The sequence below is a fragment of the Amblyraja radiata genome, chromosome 9 (assembly GCF_010909765.2).
Source record: "Amblyraja radiata isolate CabotCenter1 chromosome 9, sAmbRad1.1.pri, whole genome shotgun sequence".
In the NCBI taxonomy this organism is placed as follows: Eukaryota; Metazoa; Chordata; class Chondrichthyes; order Rajiformes; family Rajidae; genus Amblyraja; species Amblyraja radiata.
Genome location: NC_045964.1, coordinates 46,395,157 through 46,419,649, shown reverse-complemented (window position 1 = coordinate 46,419,649; position 24,493 = coordinate 46,395,157). Strand labels below are relative to the sequence as shown.

The 24,493-nt window shown below is 44.2% G+C and overlaps 1 protein-coding gene across 31 annotated transcripts in view; it reads right to left on the bottom strand.

Moving 5' to 3' along the window:
* Window positions 1–24,493, bottom strand: part of nid2 (nidogen 2) — a 119,150-nt gene that overhangs the window by 62,358 nt on the left and 32,299 nt on the right. For 24 of the 31 annotated variants that reach the window (XM_033027303.1, XM_033027312.1, XM_033027302.1 and 21 more), the window contains exons 11-14: window positions 5,753–6,007; window positions 4,195–4,440; window positions 3,045–3,290; window positions 1,339–1,584 (exon numbers count right to left, since the gene is read on the bottom strand). In XM_033027303.1, the coding sequence (XP_032883194.1) occupies window positions 1,339–1,584; window positions 3,045–3,290; window positions 4,195–4,440; window positions 5,753–6,007 (993 nt within the window). Of the gene's footprint in view, window positions 1–1,338; window positions 1,585–3,044; window positions 3,300–4,194; window positions 4,441–5,752; window positions 6,008–24,493 lie in introns of all 31 variants that reach the window. The other 7 variants (XM_033027309.1, XM_033027319.1, XM_033027320.1 and 4 more) reach the window with 5 other exon arrangements.

The window sequence follows — 24,493 nt, the reverse complement described above, 5'->3', positions numbered from 1 at the left end:
TGCACTACCTTTCTTGATTTATTCTTTTGCCAAACTGGGATGAACAATTGTTGTAGTTCATCCATGCAGTCTTTAAATGCCTTCCATTGCATATCCACCGTCAACCCTTTAAGAATCAATTGCCAGTCTATCTTGGTCAATTCACGTCTCATACCCTCAAAGTTACCTTTCTTTAAGTTCAGAACCCTTGTTTCTGAATTAATTATGTCACTCTCCATCCTAATGAAGAACTCAACCATATTATGGTCACTCTTGCCCAAGGGGCTACGCACAACAAGACTGCTAACTAACCCTTCCTCATTACTCAATACATTTTTTGTTGATTAGTTACACTTTTTATTTCTTAGTTTATTAAATATAAAGTTGTTTGTTCACAATATCAAAACAGACGAGGGGGTATATTAATGGAATAAATTGTTGAGAAATATAGCTTAATTTTTAATTAACATATGTATCGGCACCTTATTGTTTAGCAAAAAAAGCACTGTTTAACTGTAATACGTTTCATTACCCTAAACTAATCTAAACTCCAGCACCGCCAGGTAAACCCTTGACTAGCTACATTCAATTTTAGCTGATTTTGTTGTGTTCATTCCAACAAGAGATCCAGACCTTTGCTTCATTTTAATACGGTTCACTACATGTGATATTTTTAAAAATCTCAAATAAGTTGCTAAAGCATCTCAGAACCTTCCTATCCAGCGTACAATCAGAGTAAGTTTTGCTCGGTACACAGATGGATGTGGGACATAGTTCTGATAGCGCAGAAAACTGACAGAGAAATTAAAATATTGTTAGAGGTATAAGAAACAGTAGACACAGGAATCATCAGCAAAAGGCAGAATGCTGAAGGAACTCGATGGGCCAGATAGCATCTGCGAAGGGAATGGACAGATGAATATTTCGAGTTGGGACCCTTCTTTGAACAATTTTAAAATTGTTATTATTTGATTGGCAATAAGAAAGTGCAAGCAGCAAGCCATTTTGAAAAGAGAAAGAGGCAATTCTCAGAGGTAGTAATCTTTAACAGCAAAGGATTTTCCAAAAAGATTGAAACCACAAAAGTCTGCAGAGAAAGATAATAAAGCTGTCAAGATGCACGGAATTATGACCAGACTTTTACCAGTCATACGCAAGCTCAGTTTCCATGAATTGTGAAAGGAAGATTATAAACACAGGAGATAACTGGCCATAACTCATGTTTTCACATAACTACAAATTATTTAGAAATCTTTCTTCAAGTACAAATCAGTCACGTTCTTAAAAAAAAACATATCTCTTTGATTTTTTCATTTTAGCTGCCCAATTGCTGGTCAATTGCGTTTACAAACCACTGACCTGTCGTCCCACAGCGTGGTTGAGGTGTTCCAGGTGGTGTACGGCTCCCTAGGACTTCCTGTCCATTTTCGTACACACACCAGCAGTGGCCTGTGCTGCTCTGGCATTGCATCGGTCTGAAGTTCCCTTCTTCGTCACACTGAGGGATGTGGTGTCCCAACAGCGGCTGAGATGCACGCAGCCTCACCTCTGCTTCTAACCGATCCCTCTGCTGCTCACAGGCAGACTTTGGCCGCTCACTGTGTCCTATAGTTGCGTTTGAAACAATACAAAACAAAAGCACAAATTACATAAACTGTGAGGTGTAATGAGTGATCTTGCACAGGGTGTGTTGCTGCCAGTCCGATTGAAGTGGGGGAGATAGGACACCCAAATTAATATATTTTAAATCTAGTAAAACAGAGACCCAAGGAACTGCAGCTGCTGGAATCTTGAACAAAACATAGGACCGGAGCGACACAGTGGGTCAGGCAGCATTTGTGGAAGGAATGGACATTCCTTCTGGGGAAGGGTTCCAACCCAAAATATTGGCTGTCCATTCCCTCCACAGAGGCTGCCTGACCCTCAAACGGCTTTCCTCCAGCATTTGTGGGGTTTTTTAATCCAGTGTTTTTGATATAACGGTAACACCAACATGGTGTGCTGGCACCCGACAAAGTAAAAAAATGGATTTTTAAATTTATATTTTGTTGACCAGTTATACTTTTTATTTCTTAGTTTATTAAATATAAAGTTGATTGTTCACAATATCAAAACAGACGAGGGGGCATATTAATGGAATAAATTGTTGAGAAATATAGCTTAATTTTCAATTAACATATGTATCGGCATCTTATTGTTTAGCAAAAAAAGCACTGTTTAACTGTAATATGTTTCATTACCCTAAACTAATCTAAACTCCAGCACCGCCAAGTAAACCCATGACTAGCTAAAGTCAATTTTAGCTAATTGTGTGGTGTTTATTCCAACAAGAGTTCCAGACCTTTGCTTCATTGTAATACGGTTCACTACTTGTTATATTTTTAAAAATCTCAAATAAGTTGCTAAAGCATCTCAGAATCTTCCTATCCAGGGTACAATCAGAGTAAGTTTTGCTCGGTACATAGATGGATGTGGGACATAGTTCTGATAGGGCAGAAAACTGACAGAGAAATTAAAATATTGTTAGAGGTACAAGAAACAGTAGACACAGGAATCATCAGCAAAAGACAGAATGCTGAAGGAACTCAATGGGCCAGATAGCATCTGTGAAGGGAATGGACAGATGAACATTTCGAGTTGGGACCCTTTTTGAACAATTTTAAAATTGTTATTGTTTGATTGGCAGTAAGAAAGTGCAAGCAGCAAACCATTTTGAAAAGAGAAAGAGGCAATTCTCAACACTGCCTCAGAGGTAGTAATCTCTAACAGGAAAGGATTTTCCAAAAAGATTGAAACCACAAAAGTCTGCAGAGAAAGATAATAAAGCTGTCAAGATGCACGGAATTATGACCAGACTTTTGCCAGTCATACGCAAGCTCAGTTTCCATGAATTGTGAAAGGAAGATTATAAACACAGGAGATAACTGGCCCTAACTCAAGTTTTCACATATCTACAAATTATTTAGAAATCTTTCTTCAAGTACAAATCAGTCACGTTCTAAAAAAACCCGAATCTCTTTGAATTTCTCATTTTAGCTGCCCAATTGCGTTTACAAAGCACTGACCTGTCGTCCCACAACGCGGTTGAGCTGTTCCAGGTAGTGTCCGGCTCCCTGGGACTTCCTGCCCATTTCCGTACACACACCAGCAGTGGCCTGTGCTGCCCTGGCATTGCATCTGCCTGAAGTTCCCTTCTTCGTCACACTGAGAGATGTGGTGTCCCAACAGCGGCTGAGATCCACGCAGCCTCACCTCTGCTTCTAACCGATCCCTCTGCTGCTCACAGGCAGACTTTGGCCGCTCACTGTCTCCTATAGTTGCATTTGAAACAATACAAAACAAAAGCACAAATTACATAAACTGTGACGTGTAATGAGTGATCTTGCACAGGTTGTGTTGCTGCCAGCCCGATTGAAGTGGGGGAGATAGGACACCCAAATAATTTTTTTTATATCTAGTAAAACAGAGACCCAAGGAACTGCAGCTGCTGGAATCTTGAACAAAACATAGGACCGGAGCGACACAGTGGGTCAGGCAGCATTTGTGGAAGGGATGGACATTCCTTCTGGGGAAGGGTTCCAACCCAAAATATTGGCTGTCCATTCCCTCCACAGAGGCTGCCTGACCCTCAAACGGCTTTCCTCCAGCATTTGTGGGTTTTTTTAATCCAGTGTTTTTGATATAACGGTAACACCAACATGGTGTGCTGGCACCCGACAAAGTTAAAAAATGGATTTTAAAATTTATGTTTTGTTGATCAGTTATACTTTTTATTTCTTGGTTTATTAAATATAAAGTTGATTGTTCACAATATCAAAACAGACGAGGGGGTATATTAATGGAATAAATTGTTGAGAAATATAGCTTAATTTTCAATTAACATATGTATCGGCACCTTATTGTTTAGCAAAAAAAAACACTGTTTAATTGTAATATGTTTCATTACCCTAAACTAATCTGAACTCCAGCACCGCCAGGTAAACCCATGACTAGCTAAATTCAATTTTAGCTAATTTTGTGGTGTTCATTCCAACAAGAGTTCCAGACCTTTGCTTCATTTTAATAAGGTTCACTACATGTGATATTTTTAAAAATCTCAAATAAGTTGCTAAAGCATCTCAGAATCTTCCTATCCAGGGTACAATCAGAGTAAGATTTGCTCGGTACAATAGATGGATGTGGGACATAGTTCTGATTGGGCAGAAAACCACTGACCTGTCGTCCCACAGCGTGGTTGAGCTGTTCCAGATGGTGTCCGGCTCCCTAGGACTTCCTGCCCGTTTTCGTACACACACCAGCAGTGGCCTGTGCTGCTCTGGCATTGCATCGGCCTGAAGTTTCCTTCTTCATCACACTGAGGGATGTGGTGTCCCAACAGCGGCTGAGACCCACGCAGCCTCACCTCTGCTTCTAACCGATCCCTCTGCTGCTCACAGGCAGTCTTTGGCCGCTCACTTTCTCCTACAGTTGCATTTGAAACAATACAAAACAAAAGCACAAATTACACAAACTGGGCAGTGTAATGAGTGATCTTGCACAGTGTGTGTTGCTGCCTGTACGATGGAAGTCAGGGAGAAAGTGCACCCAAATCAAATGCTTTAAATCTAGTAAAACAGAGACACAGGGAACTGCTGTTGCTGGAATCTTGAACAAAACACAAAACCTCAGAGCAACTCAGATTCTGGAGAATGAATCTAACCTGAAATATTGTTGGCCTATTCTCTCCACAGATGCTGCCTGATCCACTGGGTTCCTCCAGCGCTTTGTGTTTTATTTTAAATTCAATGTTTTCTTTGTCACGGTAACACTAATTCGGCAACGCGACAAAGTTAAAAATGTGATTTTCAAATGTATACTTTTATTGTTGATTTTATACTGTTTAGTTATTCGTTTGTTAAATATGAAGTTGTTTTTTCACAATATCAAAACAGAAGTGCGGGGTATATGAATGGAAAATGTTGAGAAAGGTAGCTTAATGTTTTAATTGAAATGCACACAAGAAAATGCACTATTTAAAGTAGTAGCTTTCATTTCGCCCAAACTAGTCAGGTAAACCCATGACTAGCAAAACTGTAATTGTAGTTGATGTTGTGGAGTTAATTCCAGCCAGAGTTCCTGACCTTTGTGTCATTTCGTTAAGGTTTATTACATATTTTTTCTCAAATAGGTTGCTGAAACAGCTCACAGAATCTTCCTATCCTGAGTAATATCAGAATACCTTTTGCACAGTACAATAGATGGATGTGGGACATGGCTCACTGGAATCTGATAGGGCAGAAAACTGATTGAGGAATTTAACAAAATGTTCCACAAGGAATTGCAGATGCTGGAATCATGTGCAAAAGGCAAAGTGCTGGAGGAACCTCATGGGGCAGGCAGCATCTGTGGTGGGAGGGGGGGGGGGGGGATGTATAGACAACATTTCAGAAATGCAAGCTAGAAAAGAGAAAGGTGAAATTTCCAACACTGTCTCAGAGATTCCCCCAAAAGATTGAAAGCGCAAAAGCCTCAGGGGAAAGAAGATGAGGAACTCAAGATGCACAGACTTGTGACCAGACTTTGCCAGTCATACACAAGCTCAGTTTCAATGAATGGAGAAAGTAAGTTCATAAACACAGGAGATCACAGACCCTAAAATCAAGTCTCTACATATCTGCAAATTTATTTTTTTCTGCAATAACAAGTCAGTCAAATTCTTTAAAATATGAATCTCTTTGATCTCCTCATTTGAGCTGCCACAGTGGCCAAATGCTTTTACAAACCCCTGACTGACCTGTTGTCCCACAGCGTGGTTGAGCGGTTCCAGGTAGTGTCCGGCTCCCTAGGACTTCCTGCCCGTTTTCGTACACACACCAGCAGTGGCCTGTGCTGCCGTGGCATTGCATCGGCCTGAAGTTCCCTTCTTCGTCACACTGAGGGATGTAGTGTCCCACAAGCGGCTGAGACCCACGCAGCCTCACCTCTGCTTCTAACTGATCCCTCTGCTGCTCACAGGCAGTCGTTTGCCGCTCACTGGTTGCTGTCGTTGCTTTTGAAACAATACAAAAACAAAAGGACAGATTACACAAACTGGACCACACATATTTTGTTAAATATTTCAATGATTAGTGAATGTCAAAGAACGTAGAATTTAAAATCAGTCTGAAGAAGTTTCCCGAAACGGTACCTATCCATGTTCCCCAGACCCGCTGAGTTACATCAGCACTTTGTTTTTTTTCAAAATTTAAAACGATGCTCCGTTTAAGATGTCAGCTACTACGTAATTCTGTTAGCCTGAACTGAACTCAATCTACTGACCGGGGACAAAAAATGCTGGAGTAACTCAGCAGGACAGGCAGCATCTCTGGAGAGAACTAAAAGGTGACGTTTCGGGTCAAGACCCTTCTTCAGACTTCTTGGACATGAACAAGCAAAAACAATGGTCTGAAATAAGGGTCTCGACCCAAAACATCACCCTTTCCTTCTCTCCAGAGATGTTGCCAGTCCCGTTGAGTTACTCCAGCTTTTTGTGTCTATCTTAAGCAGAAACAATGGGTCTGAAGAAGGGTCTCAATCTGAAACGTCACCCGTTCCTTCTCTCCAGAGATGCTGCCTGTCCCGCTGAGTTACTCCAGCATTTTGTGCCTACCTTCGGTGTAAACCAGCATCGGCAGTTCTTTCCTACACATATCTCCCTTCCCCATGTGTCCACACACCAGCACTGGCCCATACTGCCATGGCACTGCTGGGGCTTCAAGTTGCCCTGTTCGTCACATGGATTCGTACGTGGATTCCAACAAGAGGCCTCGACCCACGAAGGCTGAACTGTGCCGTCGCACTGTCCCCCTGCTCCTCACAGGCCTTTGTACCTCAGTCAGGTTTTGAAGAGAGAAAATATCTTAGTCTGCTATTTGAGTCATAGACTCATACAGCACGGAAACAGACCTTCGGCCCAACTCATCCATACTGACCAAGATGCCCCATCTATTTGCCCATATCCCTCTAAATGATTCATATCCAGGTACCTGTCCAAGTGTCTTTTAAATGTTGTTATTGTACCCACCTCAACTACTTCCTCAGGCTGCTCATTCTATATACCCACCACCCTCTGAGTGAAAAGGTTGCCCCTCAGGTTCCTATTAATTGTATCCCATCTCATTTTAAACCTACACCCTCTAGTTCTTGATTCCCCAACCCTGGGAAAAAGACTGTGCATTCACCCTGTCTTTTTTCCCCTCGTGGTATTATACAGCTCCAAAAGATCACCGCTCAGTTTCTTGCTCTGCAAGGAAGAATGGCCTAGCCTGTTCAACCTCTCTCTATAGATCAGGCCCTCGACTCCTGGCAACATCCTCGTTAAACTACTCTACATCCTTTCCAGCTTAATGACATACTCGGTAAAGCAAATTTAAACTGCAGAACACAAGGAGGAATAAACATGGTAACCAATGTGCCTCAAATGCAGAACATCTAATTCAACAGTGTAAACTGAACACAATTGTATCTCCAGGAAGGTTACAAATGCATTTCAACATTGTGAATGACTTTGTGGCGATTACAAATGAAGAACTGAGAAAGCAATTTCTTTTCATAGCTTGAATCAGAGTTACAGACTGTGGAATGACCCCACGACACATCACGGCCACACCCAACCATCAAGTACCCATTTATACTAAACCTACAATCGTTTCCCTCTTGTTCCCATCAGCTCCCCCCCGGATTTTGCCATTCAATTGCACACACGGGTTATTTACAGCAGCCAATTGAACTATTCTCTAGGACGTGGCAGCAAACCGGAGCACCCAGAGGAAAACTCACATGGTCTCAGGGAGTCAATTCAAACTCCACACAGACAGCACCCAACGTTAGGATCGAACCTGGGTTCCTGGAGCTATCAGGAAGCAGCTACACCTGCTACACTATTTGCATCCAAAACATGGGGGGGGAAAATTCTTAATCGAACACTAAACAATGTAGAGCAGAATATGCAAGGATAAATATTTAATAAACCAGAAGTGAGAGTCCAAAAAACATAGAAACATAGAAAATAGGTGCAGGAGTAGGCCATTCGGCCCTTCGAGCCTGCACCACCATTCAATATGATCATGGCTGATCATCCAACTCAGTATCATGTACCTGCCTTCTCTCCATACCCCCTGATCCCTTTAGCCACAAGGGCCACATCTAATTCCCTCTTAAATATAGCCAATGAACTGGCCTCAACTACCTTCTGTGGCAGAGAGTTCCAGAGATTCACCACTCTCTGTGTGAAAAACGTTTTTTTCATCTCTTTCCTAAAGGATTTCCCCTTTATCCTTAAACTGTGACCCCTTGTCCTGGACTTCCCCAACATCGGGAAGACAATGAAGTTCCAATAGAAACACAAGAAATTGCAGATGCAAAACAGTGTGCTGGAGGAACTCTAAATAAGTCAGGCAGCATTTGTGTAGGGCATTTTGGGTCGGGACCCTTAATCAGACTCGAGAAAGGTCCTAATTTGAAACACCAGCTGTCCATCAATCAATATACTTATAAAACTCTGATCTTGGATGTGGATGTATTTGTGTGTGTGTGTGTCTATTTGTGTGTTTTTCTGTGAATCACATCTCCTCGAAGACATGAAACGCTGATGGTGAATTTTTTACATATTCCGATAGAGATTTACCTCATAATCTCGAAAATCGCCTCATCTGAAAATTTAATTCATTATTTCTTGAGCTTTTTATTAAAGTTGTTCAGAGATCTGAGATCTTTTTTGAAGCTAACGAGTTGATAAAGTCACAATGGCTCTGCACCTCGTGGCCAGCTGCTCAGAGTTTTCAAAGCGCAGCCTGCTGGGCATTGTTTTTGCATGAGCTACGAGTTACGTTAACTACCCCCACTCGCAGTCATTTTGTCGCGTCCCGCTCACCGTCGACTCGCACTCAGCCAGCCGTCCGCGGCGCTCCGCCCAGCCCGCAGCCTAACCACCCTCCTACCCCAGGGCTCTGGATTGAAGCCGCTGAACACGCAGCAATTTGGTTGGGCTTCAGAGGTCCCGAGAGTTGCCAGGCCCCGTCTGTGCCGCCCGCTCGCCGAGTTCATGTCCGCCCTCTCCCTCGCTCCCCCCTCCTCTCCCAGTCCTCTCCCCCCACCCCCCCCACCCCCCCCACCCCCCTCTCTCCCCCCTTCCCCTCCCCATCTCTCCCCCCTTCCCCCCCCCTCCCCTCTCTGTCCCCCCTCTCCACCTTCCTCCCCCCCCCACCCTCCCCCCTTCTCTCCCCAGGGCTGCCAACTCTCACGCATTGAGCGTGAGACTCAAGCATTTTGCACAATTCTCATGCTGATCACAGAATTTCTCACGCTCAAAAACAAAATTAAAAAAATAAAATAAAAAATAAAGAAAGTCAAGAATGATTCAATTTGCCAAGGTTTCCAGATCTCCTCCACACTCAGCAATGAGAATAGTTTTCTGTCGGCAGGTTTCCCGTAAAGAACTGCAATTTGATTGTCTTAAGCCCATCTCACACTATTAATATTCATAAGCTTGACCTTCCACAGGAACGTGATGAGGATGCTGCTTTACAGCTTGCAACTTAAACAGTTTTGCTTCCATTTCACGAGAAAAGTAAGATGCATATATATTTCTGATATCACCAGCCACATTACGTGTGGCGGTACATAAGGACCGTGCTAAGTCTTGTGTGCAGTGGAAATGTAATTCATAACCTGGTCTGGGCTCAACTGGGCTGAGTTACTCCAGAAACTGTGTCCTTTTGTGTCCTTTTGTAAACAAGTTCCTTGTTTATACATTTTAACCTCTATTTTTGCAGCCATAACTTATGCAAACTTCTGGCGGAATTCAGTGGAAGTTTGCTCAGATTGAGAGGTGACATTAACCTTGACACATTCAACGATCAGCTCCAGTGCATCAAAATAAACTTTTGGTCATTAGTCCATTGGTTACATTTCTCAAGATTTACTTCTTACAGTACTGGAGGATGTCACATACCACGAGTAAATATTGAGCCAAAGTGTAGCCAGTATTTTCTCTGCATGTATGTGGACCAGATGGAATGAAACTTTTTTTTCATTTTATTAATTCCCAGAAGAAGTAAAGCAGCAGCAGGACTTATTTGGTGTTGTCAATGTTTATGCCGATAGGGTGCAAACTGTCCAAGGAATATGAGGTGCTGCTCCTCCAATTTCCAGTGGTGCTCACACTGGCCATGGAGGAGGCCCAGGACAGAAAGGTCGGATTCGGAATGGGAGGGGGAATTGAAGTGCTGAGCCACCGGGAGATCAGGTTGGTTAATGCGGACCCCCGAGCGGAGGTGTTCGGCAAAACGATCGCCAAGCCTACGCTTGGTCTCACCGATGTAGGTCAGCTGACATCTAGAGCAGCGGATGCAATAGATGAGGTTGGAGGAGGTGCAGGTGAACCTCTGTCACACCTGGAAAGACTGCTTGGGTCCTTGAATGCAGTCGAGGGGGGAGGTAAAGCGACAAGTGTAGCATCTCTTGTGGTTGCAAGGGAAAGTGCCCGGGGCGGGGGTGGTGCGGGAGGGAAGGGAAGAATTGACCAGGGAGTTACGGAGGGAGCGGTCTTTGCGGAAAGCAGACAGGGGGGAGATGGGAAGATGTGGCAAGTGGTGGGGTCACGTTGGAGGTGGCGAAATTGACGGAGGACTATTTGTTGTATGTGACGGCTAGTGGGGTGAAAGGTGAGGACTAGGGGGACTCTGCCCTTGTTACGAGTGGGGGGGATGGGGACAGAGAGCAGTGTTACAGGGTATTGAAGAGACCCTGGTGAGAGCCTCATCTATACTAGGGGAGGGGAACCCCCATTCCCTGAAGAATGAGGACATTTCCGATGCCCTGGTGTTCGGCGCTCCAGAGTAAACAATCCATAGAAACATAGAAAATAGGTGCTGGAGTAGGCCATTCAGCCCTTCAAGCCAGCACTGCCATTCAATATGATCATGGCTGATCGTGATCATCCAAAATCAGTACCCCGTTCCTTTCTCCTCATAACCCTTGATTCCGTTAGCCCTAAGAGCCATATCTAACTCTCTCTTGAAAACATCCAATGAATTGACCTCTGCTGCCTTCTGTGGCAGAGAATTCCATAGATTCACAACTCTGAGTGAAAAAGTTTTTCTTCACCTCCTTCCTAAATGGCCTACCCTTATTCTTAAACCGTGACCCCTGGTTCTGGACGCCCCCAACATCGGGAACATTTTTCCTGCAAGTTCAAGTCTGCCCAACCTCCTTAGTAGATCAATTAACAATTGAGTTACATTGATCAACAATTCCAAAGCAATCCTTTGGTGGAAGAGTGTTGCTTTATCCATTTAGCAAGGAAACATCACACGATAATGGTGGCAACAGCACATCACTAATGGAAAGAAATGCGAAAGTGGACAGTTCTGGAGGCATTATGCAGGGAAACCCACCAATGTTGTCTGATGAAACGTGCGTTTGAAACCCTTGCCCTTCATGCAACTTTTAAAACATTAGGTTTGGACTAAAAGTGGCAATTCACACAATTAAAACTTAAGCTACATTTATCAACAATTTTTTTCAATATCACCTTTTTCCGATTTAGATTTCATGACCAATCAACTTATTTAATAAAATAGTAACAAAAAATATATAAAATCAACAAAAATTAAGCATAATTAAAATAGTACACTAAAAAAAGACAAAATATAGGTGTTACGTTAGGGGAAAACAAAATGCATTGATAATCCCATACTATGGTTCATGCAACACTATTGACTGCTGTATATCAAATAATTACATCCCAAATGCTGCTATGACTGCAGACCTGTTTAAGAGCCTGACCACCTAATTTATTTTTAAAGTATTATTTTTTAAAGTTTAGTAATAAAACTGATCATTTAAAATTGCAATTCTGGATAGTTGAAAGTCTATTGTTAACTTTTTGGAGGTGATGGTACATCGTACCGAGGTGCAATGTCACAAATAAAGCACAGATGATTGGAGCAATTATTTGCATTCTGTGATTCCCCAAAGTGCAAGCATTAAAAGACTGCGCTCTCGTCTGTAGACTTCCATGGCTCCACAGAGTGCCCATGGCCCTGCAACACACAGAACATACTTCCTGCAAGCATGGCTGTTCACCCTTCCGTTCAGGCCCCTTTCGCCCCTGTGAGCACTTGAAGAGTTGGTGCTTATCATTGCACCAATGCTCTGCACTAATGCATGGATGTAGTTTGACAAGTGCAATAGTTACCCCAACCACCTGCAGTGTAAACCCGCTCAGTTACTCCAGCTCTTTGTGTCTTTTTTTTGTAACCCAGCATCTGCAGTTCCATGTGTGTTCTACAAGCAGTACAGGAATGGAGTCCACTCGTATCTTTGTAGCCCATGGAAACGATATTCACAATTAATGATTGGCCTGCTTCAGTAAGGAGGAAAGGAGATCTGCCTAAACAGGTCCTAAAGCAAGGGAAAATAACATTGGGAACCAGCTGCAACTGGTGGCCTTTAAATTGAAAAAAGTTTACTCCTCAATCTCTGTCAAGGGGCCTTCCACCACTACATGCAACCTTGTCCCTCGATATCCTCATTGGAAGTGTCTAAACCCAAAACCTTACCTATTCCTTTTCGCCAGAGATGCTGCCTGACCCGTTGAGTTACTCCAGCATTTTATGTCTATCTTCTTGACCCCAACCTTCCTGTCCTTTTTCCCCCAACTTACCATGGCTACCTGATACAATGGATCTGCCTGCATCAGGCCCACATAAAAAATGCATTTAATCCACAATTCTTCACCCATTCAACACCCCTTTCCTGCTGCCAAAGAATTTCTGATCCACATAAGCTGCAATGTATTTGACAGCATACATAATATATAGGAACCCTTCAATACGGGCGATTGATCACTGCTGAGTGATAGATAGCTTAGTTTAGTTTATTATCAGTTTAGTTTAGCGATACTGATGGATTCAGTAGACCGAAGGGCCTGTTTCATGCTGTAACTCTAAACTAAACGGCGGGTTTATTCGTTAATGGCCACCAGTAAGATTATCCCAGTCTGTAGATGCGAAAGTGAGATAACATAGAACTAGTGTGAATGGGTGATCGATGGTCGGCGTGGACTCAGTGGACTGAAGAGCCTGTTTCCATTCAGTATCGCTAAACTAAACTGATAATAAACTAAACTAAGCTATCTATCACCCAGCAGTGATCATTTGCAGTAGGGATGTTCCTTGCATTGTTTAAGCATGCAATCATCACAACTCTGGGAACTCACTGCACATTTCTAAGAAATGCTGAGTTAAAATGGTCATTTATTGAGCAATTATACAGGGAAACAGCAGTGTTGTCTTTTGAAGCTTGCATTTGAAATTCTTGCCCTTCATACAACTTTCAAAATATTATGTGTGGGAAGGAACTTGTCGATTTCTCCAGAGATGCTGCCTGACCCGCTGAGTTACTCCAGCATTTTGTGTCCTCGCACCTCCAGTTTCCCTCTCCCCTGACTCTCAGTCTGAACAAGGGTCTCGACTTGAAATGTCACCTATTCCTTTTTTCCAGATGCTTCCTGACCCATTGAGTGAAATATCATGTTACGGCTAAAGTGAAAATTTAAAAATGTGCATCAATTATTTTGCCAACAAATTTCCATCATGGCTGACATATATAGAATTTTAAGGAAAACAGATTTCTAGATTCCCTCTAACCTTGGTCTAGAGAGATGACTCAAAAAAAAAGATTTATAATAGTAATCTATAAATAGCTTTATTACTTTGAATAACTTAAACTATCTTCTACTGTAAATCCAGTGGAATGTAAGCCAGGATTTTGCAATTTAACCTTATAGCTGTGTTATGGTTACAAAGAATGTGCTGTGTATCTCAAAAGGTTGGGAGGGGGCAGATAGGTTGGTAAAGGTGGTGTATGGCATGCTCGTCTCCATTGTCGGGGCATTGAGTATAAGATTCAGGAAGACATGGTGTAGCTTGGCAGGACTTCGGTTAGGCCCGCATTTGGAGTATTGCACACTGTTCTGGTCGCCCATTACAGGAAGAATATGGAGGCTTTGGAGAAGGTGCCAAAGAGGTTTAATACAATGTTATCTGTATTAGAGGATATTACCTATAAGGAGAGGTTGGACAAACTTGAATTGTTTTCTCTATGATGCCAGAGGTTATAGAGAAAAAAAATAACTTTATAGAAGTATATCAAATGATGAGAGGCATAGATAGGCTGAACAGTCATGTTCTCCTTTCCCCTTTCCACCCTGGGAAAACCCGTTTTTCTCCAAGGTGGAAATGTCAAAGACTAGAGGGCATTGCTTTCAGGTGAAAGGGGAAAAGTTTAAAGAAAACCTGTAGTGCAAGATTTTTTTTTTTTACCCACAAATTCTGGGTGCATGGAACCTGCTATTGACAATGAAGAAGCTTTTAGATAAGCATGTGGATATACTGTCAATGAAAGGATACGGATCATGTGCAGGCAGAGGTATGTAGTTGAACTTGCCATCATGTTCTGGATAGTCAGTGTGGGCTGACTGGGCTGTTCCAGTGCTGTATCGCTCCATGTTCCAAGGCAACAAAACTTTGGCAGCATTGTGATCGGGGGAATAAAGACTGGTGGTTGAACCTAATTGCGAGCTAATGTCCGCCACTGTTACAGTGTTGAAGACAATGTTTACGGCCATGTTCACTCAGAGCTGTTGACCAGATGATCCACCTCAGCTTCCTCCCGAGAGATCTCTATCACAATAGAAGCCAGACCTCTGCCAAATCCATTCACTATGTGTGATATTAACATAAACCAGCTGGGCCGTAGATACAGCAAAAGCCACATGACCAGCCCACATCCATTCACCAGCCCTCGGTCAGCAATCTGCGTTGCTTTGGCGAGTCAAATGGCTGTCTAGATAGTCAAATATCTCCAGCACCCGCTTAAACAGTGCATTCCAAACTCCAAACGTCCTCTGGGTGAAAACGTTCTCCTCTATATCTGTCTCTGTCCTGGGTCTCCTCCATGGCCAGAGCGAGCAACACCGGAAATTGGAGGAACAGCACCTCATATTCCGCTTGGGGAGTCTGCATCCTGCGGGCATGAACATTGAATTCTCCCAATTTTGTTAGTCCTTGCTGTCTCCTCCCTTTCCTCAGCCCTCGGACTGTCTCCTCCCATCCCTCAGCCTTCCGGCTCTACCTCCTCCTTTTTCCTTTCTTCTCCCTGCCCCCGCCCCCCATCAGTCTGAAGAAGGGTTTTGGCCCGAAACGTTGCCTATTTCCTTCGCTCCATAGATGCTGCTGCACCCGCTGAGTTTCTCCAGCATTTTTGTGTACCTCCTCTATATCTCTTTTGAATATACACCCTGCGGTTATCAACACCCCTACTGTGGGGAAAAGCTTAGTACTGCCTACACTATCTACTGTTTGATACAAGTGATGCATTTTGGAAAATCAAGTATGGGTAGGATGCACACGATAAATGTTAGCGTCTCTTGGAGTATTATAATGCTGTACACCCGTGTCGTTCCATTACACCTTCCCCCCCCCCCCTCCTCCCCCTCCTCCCTCCACCTATTCTGCTCCAAGGAAAACAAATCTTTTCTCCTCATCACAGAGACGCTCCATCCCAGACAACATCCTGGTAAACCTTCTCATCTTCTCCAGTTGACTCTCCAGATGTGTTCTCACCAATGTTTCATAAAGCTATATCATACATTCCCTGTTCGTGTTGTCTAATCCTTGTCAATGGTGGTTAGCATCACTAATGCCTTCTTCACCATCCTACCTACCTGTGCTGTCCACTTCTGGGACCTTTGGACTTGTACACTTTTATCCCTCAACTCCTCAATACTCCAAGAGACTCTACCATTCATTGTGTGCATCCAACCCTTACTTGATTGTTCAAAATGCATCACTTTACACTGCAGCATGGTGGCGCAACGGTAGAATTGCTACCTTATAGCGCCAGATACCCGGTTGCATCCTGACTACGGGTGCTGTCCGTACGGAGTTTGTACGTTCTCCTCGTGACCTGCATAGGTTTTCCCCGGGAGTTTCCTCCCACACTCCAAAGGCATACAGGTTTGTTGGCTAATTGGCTAGGTTAAATTGTAAATGGCCCTTTGTGTGTGTAGGATAGTGTTAGCATGTGGGGATGACTTGCCGGCACGGACTCGGTGGGCTGGAGGGTCTGTTTCCATGCTGTATCTCTAAACTAAACTAAACAGGATTAAATTCCATTTCCCATTTCTTTGCCCAACTTACCTACTAATAAGAATGAGACCTGGTGCATTCTGCCCTTTGGTGTCCTGCATGTGTATACTGGTGATGGATAGAGAAGGACCGTGCCACAGAATGAGCTGGGAATCCCTAATCACTTCTAAATATGCAGAACAGTGGCACAGCTGGGAGAGCTTCTGCCTTACAGTTTAAGGGTCCCGAGTTCATTCCTGACCTCGGGTGTTGTCTATGTGGAGTTTGCACCTTCTCCCAGCTCGGTTTCCTCTGGGTGCCCTTGTTCCTCCCTCATCCCAAAGATATTTGGGTTTGTAGATTAAATGGCCTCTATAAATTCTCCCTAGGTTATAGGGAGCAGATATGAAAGTGGAATAACATGGAACTGGTATGAACAGGTACATAGCATCGATGGTCAGCATGGACTCGGACAAAGTTTCCATGCTGTATCAATTCAAAGCAATCAGAAGTGATTGCGTGTAGGTACACAAAATTGCTGGGGAAACTCAGCGGGTGCAGCAGCATCTATGGAGCGAAGGAAATAGGCGACGTTTTGGGTCGAAACCCTTCTTCAGACGAAGAAGTGATTGCGTCATTGATTGTCCATGCCATCTACATCAACCGGCCCGAAACGTTGCCTATTTCCTTCGCTCCATAGATGCTGCTGCACCCGCTGAGTTTCTCCAGCATTTTTGTGTACCTTGTCTCTATACTTAATTGTTTCTGTAAGAATTATTACCCACTGAAGCATACACCAAGTTTTTACATTTATGACATATGTTTAGTTAAAAATATTTTACAATCTATGACATTAACAATAAAACTTTAGCAGCAGTCATTTTGGTTGAAGCAGTTTATCAAATTGCCTAACTATCAGTTGTAAACTGGAAACATTGGATTGCAGGAGAAGGCCAAGATTAGTTTAAAATTTTACTTGCCCCAGAGGATTTGGGGCGATTCCATGACCTGTCAACTCCAGCGGAATGTGTGGGCTGCAGAATCAGGACTGCAATCTCATCTCTAACCCCTGCTTTCCTTGGATTGTCCACAGGGAATGGGAAATTCCGTAATTAATACTTTTCTTGGTTGACGGTTAATTGTTTACTGAAGCAAATACATTTTTATTACATTAGAAATCAAACACTTGGGTTCTAAACATCTCTCCAGAGGTTGTCTGGCCATTTCTGCTCACTTATTCCAAGTTGTATTCCAAGTCTTAACTCTACTTGGTGAGAGGTTTGAAAGTATAATTTTCCACAGTGAACAGCTAGCTTTGACAATGAATGCCATATAATTCAAGATAACTGAAAGCAGAAATGCTGGAAGAACACAGCCAGTCAGGCAGCAGCTGCGGAAAGCAAAACAGTTAAAGCTTCAGGTTGAAAACTCTGCGGCAGAACTGAAAAAGAGAGAGAGCAAGCAAGCCTGAGTAACAGAAAGGGTTGGGGTGGGCAATGGGTGGAACAAATGGAATGTCAGTAATGAGATGAAATGATAGACCACCATTGAATGGATGGTTAAGCTCCTTTGTAATTGTGTTGTGAAGTCTGGGACACGATGAGCAGACCAGAACATATAAACTTGATGTATAAAGACAGTAACAGCAGAATGGAGACACAAGGAACTGCAGATGCTGGAATATTGAGCAAAACGCAAAGTGCTGGAGGAACTCAGCAGGTCTGGCAGCATCTTGGGAGGGAATGGACAGACATTTTAGGTCAAGACCCTTCTTCAGAAAGGAATAGCAAGTTATCTTATGCTGGAGAACTCAGTACTGTAATGTGACTAGACAAAAATAAATAAATAACTAGACTGATGTTGCTGGAGCATTTGTTGCTGTAAACGTGCAGGGGGCGACAGGAGGTGGGAGTGGGATGAAGATGGCAGGGAATAGAGAGTTCTTTCTTTATTTTATTTTATTAGAAGCAATGTACATACATCTTAATCATAATATGCAACATATTACATTTCTTGTACAACTTCTTTTTTTTTTTCAAACTTTAAGCTATAATAGAAAAAGAGAAAGGAAAAGAGAGAAAGAAGAAAAGAGTGAGGATAGTAGTGGAGTGTAGTCCGCAGTAGTTGGCGTTAAGTGAATGATACTGGTTAAGTAGACTGCTTGCTTGAAAATGTGGGAAGAAAAGAAAAAAAAAAAAAAAGGCCCCACAGAAAAGGGGGGCCTTAAGAAAAGAAAAATAATCTAAGTAAGGAATCTAAAAGTAAGGAATCTAAAAAAGGTAAGGCTAAGCAAGAAGGAAAGGGAGCAATGGAGAGTTCAGGAGAGGCAATTTAGGTTCAGCCAAGGAATCAGCCAATTTGTTTTTTTGCTGATTCCTTCGCTGAACCTAACTTATAAAGGACAACACATTGCATGTGAAGTTTTGTAGGAAAGAAATGCAGATGGTGGTTTAAACCCGAAATAGACACAAAATGCCGGAGTAACTCAGCGGGACAGGCAGCATCACTGGATAAAAGGAATGGGTGACGTTTCGAGCAACCATTGTTGCTTCTGGAAATGCATTTTGGGAACTGAAGAATGAAAAGAGGAAGAAGTGGATAACAGATCAAAGATGCGTTCTCCTGCAGTCCCACAAATGACATCATGGAAAATGGTGTGGTTGGAATCAAGGGGTGGGCTCAATCTTGGGAGAAATATTGGTCTCTGGGATGGTGATGAGGGTGACGTTTCGAGTGGACACACGTCTTCAGTTGCATGTGAGGGCTGACGGGGTGGAAGATGAGGACCAGAGGAAATCATTCTTCATTCAATCAACAGGATTTTGTTAGCTTCTAATGTTGAGATCAATCTGACCACTATTTATACTGTCAAGATACAATGGTTAAACATTTCGAGGGATGTGGACCAAACACTGGTAAAATAGGACCAGCTGCCTGATCAGCATTGACGTGTTGAGACAGAGGGCCCATTCCCAGCTAATAACTCGATAATGATGATGATGATACTTGACCTAGGTACAGTGAAATTCTCAGTTTTTGCATACAAAGTACACGAAAGAGTCCCTGTCCGTTCCCCCCCCCCCCCCCCCCAAATGGAACCCCCTTGGGGACTATAATCATAGATCAGAGTGTACAGGTCCTTCTGCCCACAATATCCGTGCCAAACACCAATAATCCCACTTGCATGGACATGGTCTATATCCTCCCGACTCCTGCCTGTTCGTATGCCTATCTGAACGCCTCCAGTCTGAAAAAAGTCTGAAAGAAGCACACCTCCCCATTCCCTTCACAGATGCCACTGATTTCCGACATCACTTTGCTTTTTGTTCAACATCTCACCATTTGCAGTTCCTTGTGTCTCCTAAATGCCTCCTAAATATTACGATCAAGTCTGCTTCCGTCCACCTCCCCAGACAACGCATTTCACCTCCCACTCTCTCTGAAAAAAGAAATGCCTCATAAATCTCCTTCAAACTTTCTCCCTCTTGCCTTAAATATATGACCTCCAGGAAATGACTATGAACCTTGTATTTCTCATATTTTATATGATTCTCTCTGGCCTCCCTTTAGCCTCCAGAGAAAACAATCCATGTTTATCCAACCTCTCCATATAGCTAATACTCTCTAATCCAGGCAGTATCCTGGTAAACCTCTTCTGAACCCTCGCCAAGCCTCCACATCTTTCCTGTAATGCTGCAAAACCTGCACGTGATACTCCATTAGTGGCCTCGCCAAAGTTTTATACAACTGGAACATGACTTCACAATTTTTATATTCGGGGATGCAATGAATGTTTTACCACGCTATCTACTTGTGTTGCCACTGTCAGAGAGCTGTGGATTTGCACCCAAAAACCCTTCTGTTCATCAATGCTGTCAAAGGCCCTGCCATTTACTGTATAAATTCCCTCTTACATTTAACCTCCCAAAATGCAACAATTTATGCTTGGCTGGATTGAATTCCATCTGCCATTTCAGCTTCACAAAGAGCAGTTTCCTTACAAAGTAACTCTTTCACAGTGTCTCATTTTTCAAAATCTTAGCAATAACTTTAGGTCAGCTCGCAGCCACATTATGTGCAAAGATTCTTTCCAAGTTAGTAAGACTCAACATCGTAATAGAATTTGAATTCCTTGCTCTTTCCCTTACAACATCAGTGCAATCAGCAAACCTCAAATTCTCAAGAGTCATTCTCAAGGCGATTCATAAACATTACAAATGTTTATGTGGTTTGGAAAGCCCAATTGATTGTTTTATGACACAAAGCAACAGTTTACACAAAGTGACACACTGTTGCCAAAAGCCAATTCTTTCTCAGAATTTTACTACTCTAATGCAAGTACACATACATATGATAAACTAATATATTCAATGTTTAGTCTTGTTATGAAAAGATATATACTCAACAAATAATTGATTATACAATCTCTTTCGTACATCATTTTGCTGATCTCCATCAGAAGTGCATTAAGGATTTCTGAGCCCAATGAGTCACCAGGAGCATTGTTGTTGAAGTTGGCCCGCAATGGCCAGCCAGAACACAGAATTTGGCGTTTTTTCAGCGACTGCTGGCATCATTGACTGAAGGATCAGGTCACCGAAAAAGTCGCGACTTGATGACTTATTGACGCATGTTCGCAACATTTTTTTGTTGCCGGGGGATTTTGAAAATTTCAAAATCGTTCGGCGACCCTGGTACATCAGTTAATGACACCGGCAGACACCAAAAAAAAATCGCCAGTGTGACAGGCCCTAGGGAGATGCTTTCAGATTCACAGGATAGTACAGGACAGGAGAAGGAAGCTGCTGGCCTGGTGAGTCCACATGGGCTCTCTACAGCAGCAATCTAATCTCACTCCACATCCTCTCAGTCATGGAGCTATTCAGCGAGCAACAGCCCCTTCGGCCCAACTTGTTTGTGTTGACCAATTTGTTTTCGTCTGGATGCTTCTTAAATGTTGAGAGTACCCACCTCCAAAACCTACTCAGATGAGTTGTGCTATTACCGAATCCCCCTTTAATAGAGCCAGACTGCACAGAAACAGGCCCTTCGGTCCAACTCAACAATGCAACCAAGATGCCCCATCAAGGCTAGTCCCATTCACTCCATTGGGCTCATATCCCTCTGTACCTTTCCTATCCCTGTACTTGTCTAAATATTGTAATTTGACTCAATTCCACAGCTGCTTCTTCTTACCAGAGGAAATATATTTCCTTTCAGATGCTTACAGTTCCTTTTTGAATACAACACCCAAGTCTGTCTTTATTACCACCCAATGGCAATGCACAACAAACCCTAACATTGTGCGTACCCCATCACTTTTGGTTGTTTTGCCTTACACCTTCAATCTATGTTTCCCATTTTTGAGCTGTGAACGTTGAGGAGATTTCTCTATCAACTCTCCTTCACAATTTTAAATACCTCCATTTGATTCCCTTTCAATCTTCTCTGTTCCAAGGTGTATCGCCCAGGCTGTTCCCATTCATCTTGTAGTTCTTAATCTCTGTAATCGTTTTAGTAAATCTTACAAGCTTCTTCCAGGGCTCGAAATTAACGGTTGCCCGGGTGCCATTGACCACTCAAAGCGCCGCCGGGCAACTAAACACCGAGTCATTTTGCCCGGCTTGGCAACCAGATACTGGTTTGTACCGAAGATAGACACAAAAAACTGGAGTAACTACGCAGATCAGGCAGCATCTCTGGAGAAAAGGAACGCGACGTTTTGTGTCGGCGGTGACGGCTGTATTGCGTGAGAAAGATACTAGGTGCGTGGTGACGAAGTGTCGGAGCGAATGACGGATCCCGCACAGCAGCAGCAGCGGCCGCGATAGCGGCTTCATCTCCTCATCCCCCCGCCCGCCCTGATAGCGGCCGCTGCTTGCAAATCAACTACCCGGCGCTTTTTTAAAAAAACTCCCGCACGCCGAGGCCGGGAGGAGGTAGGGAGGGAGGAGGAGGCCTCGGCGTGTTGGAGGGTTTGTTTTGAAAGCGGTTATCCCGTTGTCGGATTTGCAAGCAGCGGCCTCTATCAGGGAGGAGAAGGAGATGGTGCCGCTGTCGCGGCTGCTGTGCAGGACCCGTCATTCGCTCCCACACTTCTGAAGCAGCAGCACCAAAGATACTATAGCTCTAGGATCTTTGAGCTGCACCGCTCGGCCCCGCACCCTGCTGTTGGCTGGCGGAGGAGGGAGGCGGTGGGGAGTAATTCCCGACGGTCAAGGCAGCGGGCGATGTTGTCTGAGGAGCGCTGACCTCCCTTCCACCCCACCTCGCCCCCCCCCCCTCTCTTGTACGCCCCCTCCACCCCCCACCTTTATCCTGGGACCCCTCCTCTACATCCCGCACTGATAACCATTCCCGCCTCTATTCAGTCCTCACTGACATCCCCGTGCTCCCCTCCCCATCCCCACCTTCAATCTATCCATCCTGCGCTGATCACCCGATCCACCTCGCATTAATTCTCCTGCCGCCATACCCGCCCATCCATCCTACACTGGTTCCCCAATTCACCCTGTACTTACCCCTTTCCCATCCATCCTGCACTTCTCCTCCATCCATCCTGCACCTCCTCCATCCATCCTGTACTAATCCACGCATTCATCCTGTACTGACCCACCATCCATTTACCCTGCACCATCCCCCATTCATCCTGTAGTGATCACCATTCATCCTGCACAGACCCTCCAATCCACACTGTACTGACCCCCCCCCCCCCCCCCCATTCATCCTGCGCGGATCTCCCCCCCCCCCCCATCCATCCTGTACTGATCCTCCCATTCAAGAAGAATGGGGGGGGAACAGTCTGAAGAAGGGTCGCGACCCGAAACGTTGCCTATTTCCTTCGCTCCATAGATGCTGCCTCACCCGCTAAGTTTCTCCAGCACTTTTGTCTGCCCCCATCCATCCCGTACTGAACCCCCCCATTCAACACCACTGACATCCCCGTGCTCTCCCCTCACAATTCTACCTACTCCAACCAACACGCACTAATTCACCTGCCTCAATCCATCCATTCTGCACCGACTGCCTTCTAACCACCACCCCCCCCCCATCTATCCACCCCGCACTGATTCACACACACACCCTTCCCTGACCCTATTGTCCTGGAAATGTCTTCAGAGCGAATATTGACTATGTTTGATAACAGAATGCAATCATGTGTTTTAATTCCCAAAGTTATTATTTGTTTTAATCTGTAAAGATGGATTAATTAAATTGTGAACACGTGAAACATTAAAACCGCAGTGTTCGATTGTCACTGCTACCGTCAGGGGCGGAAAACCCGGGGGGGGGGGGGGGGGGGGGGGGGGGGGGGGACAGAGGGGACACGTCCCCTCCATGTTTTAAGAGGTGGGGGACATTCCCCCCAAGTTTTAGTAATCCGGATTTAAAAACCCGGTGAAATCTCCGCTTTTCGCGAGACAGTGGGGGTGGGACTGATGATCGAGGGCGCCGATTGGAGGATAGAGACGTCGGTTAGCAGGCAATGGGGGCGGGACATGATTCAGCGCGATGATTGGAGGAGGGAGGAGTGGGGGGGGGGGACTGAGGATAGAGTGCGGTGTTTGGAGGAGGGAGACATGGCACAGACCTGCGCTTCATCCGCAGCCAGGATGATCGCGGCCGGTTCTCCGGCGCTGTCCTGTCCCCACCCGAGTACCCCCCCCCCCCGTGGAGAAGCTGCGCTGGTATCTCGTCAGTCCAGACAGGGCTGTAGTTAACCCGGCGAGACAGGCAGAGTTAAGCTGCATTTAGCGCTGGATTGAGCCTCCGAAGCCTTGCGCGCGTGTGTGTGTGTGAGTGAGTGTGCGCATGCGGCCGCCAAGAAATTGTGTCCCCCCTGTCCCCCGGTCCCCTCCATGTTTTGACAGCAGTTTCCGTGTGTGGCTACCGTTGACACGTTATTACAGAATTCATTTTAACGGCTCTTAATATGGAGTATCAGCACTGTAGTTATTTAATGAGCAACATTCACAACTATACGTACGCATATATGTTACCATGGTCCAGGATTTATTGACACAGGTTGATCATACGCTGAATAATCCAACCACATTTTTGTTTGGAAGTGGAAAGAACTAATAGAAATTGCATTAATTGCAATGTGTAAAAAAAGTTGAGATACTGTCTTATAATTTTGCTGCATGTCATTGTGGGATATATCATGTCTTGATTGATGAATGTTTAGTTTGTGACTTTATTTGAAGCAGAAATAATATGTGAATGCTTCATTGAGTATAATTCCGACTGGTAACTACGCGCTTCGTCCGAGCACATTATCGCACGCGTCATGTAATCCATCTTAAATGACCACCTAAACTGTCATTTGGAAACCTAAAAAGCTGCCAAGGTTGCCCGGCTGG